At 54.9% G+C, this 11,235-nt stretch overlaps 3 protein-coding genes across 3 annotated transcripts; 1 reads left to right on the plus strand and 2 right to left on the minus strand.

The window, feature by feature from the left end:
* The first annotated feature begins 1,630 nt into the window (after positions 1–1,630).
* Positions 1,631–11,008, plus strand: FOXG_06654 (uncharacterized protein). The gene is made up of 2 exons (XM_018385335.1): positions 1,631–9,828; positions 9,915–11,008. Exons 1-2 carry the CDS (start codon positions 9,362–9,364, stop codon positions 10,885–10,887), a joined length of 1,440 nt encoding a protein of 479 aa, XP_018242637.1. The 5' UTR covers positions 1,631–9,361; the 3' UTR covers positions 10,888–11,008.
* FOXG_06652 (uncharacterized protein) lies at positions 4,176–5,045 on the minus strand (the record flags this gene model as incomplete). The annotated part of the gene is made up of 1 exon (XM_018385333.1): positions 4,176–5,045. The coding sequence occupies one exon, from the start codon at positions 5,043–5,045 to the stop codon at positions 4,176–4,178; it is 870 nt and encodes a 289-aa protein (XP_018242638.1).
* FOXG_06653 (uncharacterized protein) lies at positions 5,980–8,556 on the minus strand (the record flags this gene model as incomplete). The annotated part of the gene is made up of 1 exon (XM_018385334.1): positions 5,980–8,556. The coding sequence occupies one exon, from the start codon at positions 8,554–8,556 to the stop codon at positions 5,980–5,982; it is 2,577 nt and encodes an 858-aa protein (XP_018242639.1).
* Positions 11,009–11,235: the final 227 nt, after the last annotated feature.

Raw genomic sequence — 11,235 nt, forward strand, 5'->3', positions numbered from 1 at the left:
AGGTATCTTTCTTTTCCTCAGTCAACCGACCCTTTGCCTGGTCAGGCTACCCCCCGTGCCTGACCCTCTGGCACCACGGGTGGATAGGGTAAGGCAAAGGGGGGCCGGTCTCTAGGCCATACCCAAGTAGTCCACTTTGAAGGAACAACTTCATCTATTCTAGGGTCGGCAATAGAGGCTGCGTGAACCGGCCTCAAGTACTGGGCTTTATAACTTTCTTCGGATTCCGACAGCCGGGGGACACTGACATTGCCGGCGTGATCGTTTTCATTCCATTCGTGAATCAAGGAGTGTATAAAAGGTTCGTCGGAGTTTGCAAGTATAAGGGCTTCAGGGGTGAGTAAAGAAACTGATAGCGACATCTGGTTTCGGGTCCAGGTGAACTTGAAGAAGGAGATCGGCTGTGCTGAGTTGACGCGCGATAGCCTCGGCATCAGCACCGGCTCGAATGCGACGGACAATCTCGTGGACTTCGGCCTCTGGCCGAGTCTGTATAGCACGATAGACAACGGCAGCAGGATGCGACACTTCAAGCGCTTCTAACCTTTCCCTAAAATTACCCTCAGATGTTTGCCAATAAACACAATCGATGTGCTTTGCTCGACACTGAGAACATGTCGGCCGAGCACCGTTGCACTATGCAAACCATTCAACCCACGTTTATATGAACCTCCAAGAGAAGGGCTACTTCCCGAGGGCTAAGGGACAGAGTTTGGTAGTGGCATACCTTGCTTTTCCGTCGTCGACAGGACTCGCAAGCTAAAGATGTAGAAACTCTTCTTCGTGCTAAGGGAGCTGTTCGATGCCCGGCATGGGCCACTGCCGGATGAGAGCGCGGAGCTGGGAGCAAAGGTCGGAGATCAGTTCCCTGACTTGATTCGTGTGTTGACAAGTTCGAGGAATCTGAGAAATTGGAAGTTCTGTTTGCCATCATATTTGACGTTCTTAGTGACGGGTTGCGGCATTGAAATATATGCAAGGCTACGGCCTCCAGCTATTCAACGACTGGGGCCCAAAACATCGAAAGCGTGGGAGAATCAGAGAGAGGCTAGATAGGAAAGACGGAGATGCTGACTCAGAGCGGGGATAAACTTGCATGAGGGGAGGTACAAGACTATGGGCTCCCATTGGCTAACTGCTGACGGAATTAGGTCTAGCAGTTATGCCCCACCTTGTTTCGCAACCGACCAACTCCTTTAGGTGGGAAATAAAAGGGCGCTAGCATGAGATTGAGCAACTGACGAACTCCAGGTCACCCGCGACAAGTGGTACGATACATCTAAAAACTCGTAAATATGTAAAACCAACCCCAGATTATCGTTATAGATTTTGTTTCTTAATAAAGTATAGTAAACGCGATGATAGCTGGTATTTGACTGGAGGCTCTGCTTTTGATGTTCTTTAGTTGACAGGGATGGCCTGCACAAAATCCCCAATCAGAGCTTCATATGAACTGCTGTAGAGAAGCATACCGGCGTAGGTTAGTGCCTTGAGGAACGAAAGGCCCTTATGCCCCACCCGCCGCTCAGGGTCGGAATGCTCGCTTTCCATTGGTCAAAACTAAAACCGCTGGGAACTAATTAAAACGCCGCGTGCCAGCTTCGCCCCGCGACCTTTAAAACTTTGAACAGCCTTTGTGATTGGTGGTTTGCGTCCGTCTAGCTCTTCCTTTGTGCGTGCCTGTTCGACCCGTCTGGCTCTGGCTCGAACGCGTGACGAGGAGAGGAGACCGTTTGTGTCTTCCAGAAGAGCCCTCCCGCTTTTCCTATCCTATAACGCTTCCTGTAACGCTTCCCCGCCCTTTCCCCTCTCCCATTTCGTCTCGACAACGTCGCCGAACGCAGGCCCCCTAGCCTTAGGAATCGTCGTCCAACCAGCGCATAGCCTCCCGAATGGTCCTATTGCTCAGTTGCTCCAGTCTCGCCTGCGCGGCAGTCATCTCCGGGGGGACGCAGTTGCCCACCAAGTCTCTCTCCCGTACCTTAGACACGAGCATAATGCCATCCAGCGACGAGCATCGCGACAGCTGCACATACAGGCTGTACGGGTCGCACTGCGAGGGGACGATGCGTCCGTCGACATTCGTCGTCCTCGTCCCGCGCAACTCCAGTGCTACGCGCTCGAGCGTCCTGCCCTGCACCTTGTAGTCTGTGCACGCAAAAGCCGCCGCGCACGGCAAACCCTTCCGGCTGACGTCGTTGCGCTGCCACGGCCTCTTTCGCTGGCATTGGATTCTAACGCTCATGGGCGTCAAGAGAACCGTGCCGGACGGCATCCCGGCGAAGTGGATATCCTTTGTTGTCTCTGACTCTAGGATTATCCCCGCTGGCGGCCCGAAGTGGATCATCATGTCGGCCGAGATCCGATGGCCCGGGTGGGTCTCGTCGAGGATGACCTCCAGAGCAGTGTAGCTGGCACCGTTGACCAACTTCAGCCCTTGGTGGGTGTTGTGGTTCACAACGACAGGAATCCCCGGCACGAACATGAAGATGGCTGGTACCGGTATCACGCTATCGTCGCCCTGGTTTAGCATCATGATGGCTTCTTCCTCCGTCGGCAGGCCATCCTTCCATTTGTGCTCGGAGATGAAGATTCGCATTATTGACCGCTGCAGGATCTGGAACGCCAAGGTTGCCTCCATATTTAGGTTCCACCGGTTCCTATTCAGTGGTGTCACCACGGTGATGCCCGTCTCCCATGGGATCCGCCTATCCTCCCGGTAGCACCTTGAGTTGAGCAGTTCTAAATCCGTGCGATCCTGCACACCCAGTCGGATCCGCTTCAGCAGTCTCTGCAAAACCGGATCTCCTGCCGCACGCACTTGTTCATCCAGCATGACAACCGTCGTGAACTTCTTCCACAGCGCGTGCGCCTTGTCATGCTGGTGCCGTTGCTCGGCCTTGAACGAGTTGTCTTCGTCCCATGAGACGACCATACTGGGAAGAAGGATCGACCTTTCCTGTACAGGACGAAACTGATGGAAGTCTCCGCAGAAGAGAACGATGGGTATGCCCCCAAAATCCTGCTGCGATCCGCGCAGCCTGCAGAGCTGCTCATTCACGGCGTACAGCGTCCGAGCTCCGAGCATGCTCACCTCATCGATGACCAACATTGCCTTGTCCTGCCAGTCCATTCGCGACTGTCCATGGACGAATCGCTCCGCCTGTTTCGGCAATCGCACGCCGTCGAGATCTTTGGCCAAGTTCGCGCCCACCGCTTGGTCCTTGGAGAACCCGCAGGCTGAGTGAATTGTGATGCCGTTGATCCGCGCTGCGGCAGTCCCTGACGTCGCCGTGATCAACAGGCGGTTCGAAATGCCCTTTGATGCAAAGAGCTCGACTAGCGCCTCAATGACTCTCGACTTGCCGGTTCCGCCCTCTCCGCCGACGAACTGGCAGAGCTGACTGATATCACTTTTCTCCCTTTTCTCCCCACCATGGATCAGGTCGAGTTGGCGGCATAATATAAGGAAAGCGATCGCCTGCCTCTTATTCAGTGTAAACCGCGCTACCAGAGCCTTTCCCGCCTCGAGGAAAGACGTCGATGCACCAAAGTGGACTTCCATGCTCGGACTTGCATGGACTGCCGTCCCTTCCAAATCCGCCGCCGTCATTTGGATATCCTCCTCTCCAAAACCGGTGAGCAAACTCTGCACCACTGCGCTGCGATCGGTCCCGTGGGCCGCGACGGTACTTTGTATACCCTGGATCATTTTCTCCTTCTCTCTGGACGCACAGATCTGCTGCGACTTGATGGCCTTGACCTGGCCCTGTGGTGGTACTACGACCCCGGAAAATCGGTTCCCTCGTATGCTTACCCGTCTTTCCCCCGGTTCGGGTGTTATGGTGGCCTGGAGCTCAACAGTCGAGCATAATGCTGATTGCTGAAAGTGACAAAGCTGCTGCATCATTCCCATGAGCTCTGGCGAGCCCGCCGTGATCTGGGCCGCACCAACTGCACCCCTCACAACATCAATCAGACGAGTTGCATTTCCGACGCTGTCAGACTGGTACGCCGATGTGGCTTCTTCACTCGCCTCGCCTGCCCTGTCCTGGTGGGCATGTGTGGCCGTGAGTTCACCGTCGCCAGATGACGCTGCCCATTGCCGGGCGTCGCGTTTTGCGTCTTCAGCCGATCGTCGGAGCAGTTGCACATTATCAACGAGGCATGATATTCTAGGAGGCAGCGCCTCTCGTGCCCGCGCCCATATGCTGTTGATGTCGTCCGTTTCTCGGCACAGAAAAGACTCCCATGGCACAAATAGCGCAAGGTGCTGCACCGCTGCTCTTCCAGCACATGGAGGTTAGCCTCTTCAACACGACCTTTACACTCTGTCGGCGGCGGCAGACCCACCTTCGATAGCACGGCTCTTCGTCATCCTGATCGAAATCCTTGCTCAGGTAGCCATCAAGGCAGACGCTGGCGTGCTTTCCCGGCCGCCTCAGCACCTGCAACCAGCCTCTTCCAGGACCCCACTCGTTCTCGAATGACACCTCTCCCCAAGCGGCAGGGATCTCATCTTTACTGACTCGTTTGAGTCTGACGAGCGAAACATAGTCATAGAGGCATAGGCTTCGCAAAACGTCTCCCCGGTGCTGGTATGCCTCAGCATAGCTAATCCTTTCACCTGCTTCTTCCACAACTATCGACTCGTCCACGGAATCGTTTGCAACCTCGGTCCCGCTCTCTTGCCGGAGGTGTCGCCATCGCCGGAAGACATGCCAGTAGAGCAGAGAGACGTTCAGGAACGTCCAGGCGTTGCTATTACTGAACTCGGTCGGGTATCCCACAAGATGTGCAACGACCTCGACCTGCGATAAAGAACGCTCCGTGAACACGCGGTTCGCCACCCTCATCAAGAACTGTCGCGTCCTATTCCCAGCACCGTCGTCACCCGCGGCATTGCTTCCACGATCCTCCCCACGATCCTCCGTTCCACCGGCCGCTGAGACGAGGGGCAGCAGTTCTGCTGCGGCAACCACGCGTTTCCACACCGGGTCCTCTACTTTGGTCGCATAGTTCGTGATGTAATAGACGAGGGCCATGGTCTTCCGCTGCGTCGCTATGAAGGAGATATCGTGATTATGGCGGAGCCCCACGGCGATGGCCTTGTTCCACCGATTTACCATGCTATGCCTCCTGCGGATATGCAACACGCCATCTGCCGTAAAAGCAGTCTTCTCGACTAGTCTCCACGGCGCCTGAAACCGACAAAGGCCACGCTTCTTTGCTCTTTTGTCCTTGCTCAAGGAATACTTGACACAAGTTGGGCTGTGAGTATGGATCTGTGTTGCGCCGGCACAAAAGTTGGCTTCCTCATCAAATGCAGCCGAAAACTGCTCCCTATTGCCCAGCAGGGACGAGATGTCCGATGTTACCGATCGCTCCGCTTGGACGGCGCAAAACGCTTCCTGGTCCAGGTCCTAGATTGCAATATTAGTTTGGCCTCGCTCGACTATTATATTGTCAGCAACTCATCTTGGGCCATACCTCGGAGAAGGCACTATCTATGTATTGGATGATACGGTCACGGCACGTGGCTTGGTCCTCGCCCTCGGTATCGGGAACCGTCGAGCTCAAATGCGAGTTCCCATGCAACCAAAGCAACCCGTGGATGTGAAGCGCTCCTCGTTCGTTGGTCTCCACGGCACCATAATAATGGCTGATGCGCCCAAATACTGACTCCCCTCCCACTTTTACATAATGCTCGAAGAATAACGTCATCTCTCGGTGGAAAAAGATGGCAGAGCTCATGGGGTCCGAAATGGCCAGCCGCACACGTTTGTACGACATGTCGAGGCTCTTCAAGAAAGCCTCGGCCGCATCAGGTTCACGGGTGCGGTATGCTGCAAGCCGCAGCTTCACCGGGTTTGTAATATCGTTCGGGTTGAGCGTGAACCATATCACCGGTACACCATAGCGGAGGATTAGCGACTGTATCTTCCGCCGCATACTCAAGCGGCTTTCCCTAGACATAGGCTACCGGAAGCCGTACAGGGAGAGGCTTCTCAGAAGCTCCTTCACAGCCTCATCGGTCGTTTTGCCTGAGCTCTCCAAGTCGACCCTCGCCGCTGCTAACCTCTCTGCAGACAGCGACTGTATAATGCCCTCTGCCTTTCGGAAATTTTTTCTCGTCACGCTTAGCATGCTCACGCGCCGGTTCTTCGACCGCACGCTCATGTTGAACACAAGGAATGCAAATATGTGGTGCGTCGCAAACCGACCACCGTGGCGCCGCAACACTACATCGGCCCACGCTCGCAGACTCATGTTCCGGGATGAAATGAGGTCTTGGGCCGCCGTTTCTACCCCGTGCTTATCGGCATCTCCTTCCGCGCCTAGGATGGCTTCTTCGACCAGCCGTGGCCCTCCGACGCCGAACGGTAGCAGTGTAGGGAAGGTCTTCGCGAAGAACGAGGCATCGAATGAGTCGGCGAAATCATCCCCGCGAGAAACATGAATGTATGGTTCACAGGCGTCAACATGTCGTCGCCGCCTTTCCACCGATCCCAACTCTGTTCTCGGCCCCGTGTTGGCGTTACCGGCCGCATCTCCGTTCACGACGTTGCAGGCGAACAAGAGCTTCTCCACATCCGCTACATCCGGCGCTGCATCCAGAGCAAACATGCCCGACGAAGTGACTTCGTTGATCGGCTTCCCTAACTTCTCGGACTCGCTCTCGCCCTGATCGCGTCCTTCGTCTTCGTTCGGCCCCAGCAATTCTATCCCGCCATTCGGAATGTCTTGTCCTTGGTTGAGCGACGCCAAGATCTCCTCAATCTCCACCAAACCCTCCTCATCTATGCCGCGCTCCGTGGGGGGAACGACTTGTGCCGTTCGTGTCTTCTCCCATGCCGTTGGCTCGTTCCGCTCCATGCAATCATACACCGCCGACGGCACCCCATGCGGCGGCGCGCCCCAGCTCTCCATCTCAGCCACATCAATCTCGATCTCGGCGTAATGCGGATTGTTCTTCCTAAGCCACACAAGAGCCCTCTCAACGACTCGTCGCCTCACTGACAATAGGCCTGACAAGTCGCTTGGTGCTGGCTTCTCCGCACCCTGCCACGAGACATGGATCTCTTCCATGACTTGCACGAGCGGATGAGGAAGCACTTTCGTGGCCAGCTCCTGCACGTTATTCGGAAACACCGTAATGTGGCCCTTGATATGCTTCGGGTACTTTGCGGTCTGCTTCTGGCTGCTCGGGATGCTGTACCTGGTGACAAACCCATAACACGAATTCATCGCGATGAGCTTCTCCTCAACCGGCGTGAGGTCCTTGAGCTCATCGGGAAACATGTGTTCGCACCCAATACGTCTGTGAAGCTGAGCCGCGGGCGACAGGGCACCCCGCCTCAAACCACGTACACACTCCACACAGCCCGAGATCGCCTCACCTACGGGAAAGCATCTATGACATGAAAATGGCGAGCGAGAGCCCTTTTCGACGCAGCTCGACACCCATTCGTTCCATGTTATCTCTCTTAACTCACTTTTCGTGCGCTTACGGTAGCACAACGTGCAAGTCCATATTGGTAACGCGTTCGCATCGTGGAACGCTTTATAGAAGCCTTGCACGGTCGACACCTTTCTCTCGTGCGGTATTGGCGCACACCACGTCTGCTCGTTGGACAATCTTTCTTTTACAGCAAACTCTTCCTCTAAGAAGGTCAACACACTGGCGAGGTCTTCAGCTTGAAGATCTCGTCTTCTCTGTCCCCGCATTCCGGCTCGAATCTGTTTTCTCAGAGGCTGGTCTCCGCCAGGGTGACCGGTCCTCTTTCCCTGCCACCCGAGCTGCCTCGGATCCGTGGCATCGTCTCTCCGTGGCTGATCTGCTTCTTCACAAGCAGTCTGATGTGGTAGCCTTGGCGACGACCATCCGACTAAATGCGCATCTCCTGCTATACCCTCTTTCTCTCTAGGCTGGATAGGCCGTGTGGGGCGCTGGTGAACATCTTCAGTCCGAAGCATTATCCTGGTTACCGGTCTTCCCCCTCGGCGCTTTCGTTGAACAACCGCAGCCATACCATCTCCATCTTCATCTCCTCGTCGACTCTCCTTGGGCAAAACGTGCCGATGAAACAGCACAGGCTCGGCAACCGCCACCCGAGATGAACCACCCACCACCCTTGGCTGCAGACTCTGTCCGCTCAGCGAAGCGTCCGCTGACCCGGCCGCAGCATCATGTTGTACGCGGGTCAACACTGGATACTGTCCCGAACCTCCTGTATTGGAGGCACCGCTTGTGTCTGGTCTTCTCTTTGGCAGCCGACCGCCTCGCCGGCGCCTCTTGGGCAGTAACCGCGCAACGGCTTCCGCTTGCTCCCTTCGAGAGATCTCTTCGACGGATGACTGTTTGGGTTGGATAGGTCTAAACACGGGATCCGCTTTTGCCAGACTGTCATATCTCGACGGCGATCTTGGCTTATCGTCCCGCGTATTATAGTTCCCCTCGGTACCACCTCCTACCACATCAAGGCCCGCTCCTGCCGTGGCTACTTCGCCCTCTCCGCCCAACATGCGCACCTTACGGCCAGGATTCTCCACCATGCTGCTGCTGCTGCCTCAACGTCGGGAACTCCACGCTACTTCAATTGAACAATCCCGCTTGTTGACAACGCTGCTCCTTGGATACGGGCCACTTCCCACCGACGACTGCCCCCGTAGCCGCGGTCGTCGTTTCTACATCCTATTTTCCTGCAGTACCCAAATAGCCACTAGTAATCCTTTACAACCCCATTGCCCTGCCTCTATGCGTCCATTGTCCCAGTCTCGGCCCGTCCACGCAAGCATTTCGTCACTGCAACTTCGTCAAAAGCGGCCATTTCAATACTATACTCTCCTCCGCGTCCCTCCGTGATTTTGGGGAGGATGGCCGCAGGAGCTGTGTGTTACCGTTTCGCGCAATACATAGCTCCTGTCAAGATCACGGAGCTCGGGAGCCATTACATCACTCACCGTCTCAACACGGAGCAGTCCCGTAAACAGATATCATCTACTATATATAACGGCCCCGTTGAGCTCGGGAGCCGTTGCGTCACTCACCGTCTCAACACGGGAACAGTCCGGTATCGAACGGATATCGTCTAGGATGTAGAACAGCCTAGTTTACTATCTATATATATATGTCCGTCTCAACACGGAGATAGTGCGGTATCGAACGGATATCCTTTAGGATATAGAACAGCCTGGTTTACCACTCTTTCTGGCGGAATCGAAGAGTCATTCCTTACCCGAATCACTGAGGGATCTTCTGCCCAGTCGTTAGTTAACCATATAGACGTGCCGCGCGACAGCTGCCGTTTAATCCCCCACTTATAGCCACAACAGTCATTCAATCTATGTGGAACATATCATGTCTTCCTCTTCGCCCGTCGCCCATGCTTCGCCCCACCTTCGAAAGCCGCTCGACACCCAAAGGGGAACTGGCGGCGATATGTCTATGATGTTCTTCGCCCAACCAGACTGCCCCTCTAGATTTGCTCACCAGGATCAGCATCGCATCAAGGGCCTCAATGCCGAAACGCTCGCCCGCATCTTCTTGCCTCCCCCCTCGTGGTTGTTGGCTGCGGAATATGCGCCCTTGCGGTCCGACGTTGACGGCTCGTCAACATCCATCTTCTTCAGTCTCAATCTCTCGATTTACAATCAACCTATTGTTGCCTCAGAATGGATCGAAGAGTGGTTCTTCATGAATGGCCGCGTCCACCCGTACGCATTTGCGTGGGAGGTTGAGCAGCATGACGGTTTAGAATCGGATGCAGACTGCACCCTTCTCTACACGATGCCTGCCCTCATCGTCCGTGATCAAGGCTATCAGCCGTAGGTCATAACGCACCCCCCCCCCCCCCAAAAAAAAAAAAAACCATGCACATCCTCGAATGAACTCGTCTGATATATGCCCAAAGCGTGCTTCCCAGGCTCTTCGCCTCCATGGACAGCTTCCCCTGTGTCCCGCCCATCGTTTCCTTCGCTGGCCCTGTCACCGGCCCTGGTCACTCCTTGCTGCGACAGGACCTCCTCCCAGGTCTGGACGCCACCCAACTGAAGTGCTGCGGCTTCATCCAGCTTTCCACTTATCTTGGTCCTGGGAACCCCGACAAGCCTCCATTCAGAGGCTTCCACCCTTTCCAGGTCTTCGTCATCTTTCCCATTCACACGAATCCCTGGGCCATCCTGTGCAAGAAAATGACCGAGAGGCGAGATTCCCAGTTCCAGCCTAACGCCCAATTCACCTGCACAGGGAAAGTCGCTGGCCTGCTTGATCATCGCGTTATGGTCCATCCGCCAGGGTTCCAAAGAGACTATGTCTTTATTGTCGTTCCCGATTCCTGGACTTTTCTCGACAAGACCACCACCCCCACAACTCAACCGGTCTTGCCTCTCTCAGCGCCACCAAAACGACAAGCATCCTCAGCTACCTCTTCTTTCCAGGATATACGCGCTGCCTGCTATTCACTGGCTACACCTAGCCCTCTTCCACCAAGTCCTCCAACTTCATCCTCAGGCCAGCCCGATACACCACCGCTAAAGCGGCACTATCCTGACCATGCCCAGACGCCAACAAAGAGGCAGCGTGTGCTGCAGCCGGCCCCAGCCCTTTCCTCTACGCCTGACAGTTGCAGCACTGTCACTCAACCTTTCCCTGCCTCAGCCTCAACGTCTTCCTCTAGCGAGCCAAACACTACTAGGCAGGGTCCTGCCTCGGTGAACCTTTCGACGCCTGCCCTTGATTCAATCGTCGCTTCACCATCAGACTCGCCAAACCGGCCACATCGAAGCCGCCAACCTACCAAAAGAATTCTAGAAAAGGAATATAACAACATGAACAATAATCAGCTGCAATACTCTCAGGTGGAAAATAAACCAAAACCAAATTAGCCTATTACCTAGCTATAAAATGGAAAATGCCACTTTAACTCTAGAGACGTGAAACCCCTCTGCCTCCGACCTCAAAACTTTCGTTCCTCAAGGCTCTATGCGCAAGCCAAGACCGGCTTGCCTCTCCTGTTATCCCTTTGAGTGCCACAGCCCTTCAGGAGCGTCACAACAGGGATATATAACCAATCAAAGTAAGTAAATAAGCCGCTACAGGCCAACTTGTACTCAAGCCGCGATAGAGGGTTGTCAGCCAATTGAAATTGCTGAATTAGATGGCTATACCGCCAAAGAGGTAGCCCAGTTACAGGCGAAGACAGCCCTTTCAACTGCGCTTGGGGCGGAGCTTTT

The sequence above is a fragment of the Fusarium oxysporum genome, chromosome 3 (genome assembly GCF_000149955.1).
Source record: "Fusarium oxysporum f. sp. lycopersici 4287 chromosome 3, whole genome shotgun sequence".
Taxonomy (NCBI): domain Eukaryota; kingdom Fungi; phylum Ascomycota; class Sordariomycetes; order Hypocreales; family Nectriaceae; genus Fusarium; species Fusarium oxysporum.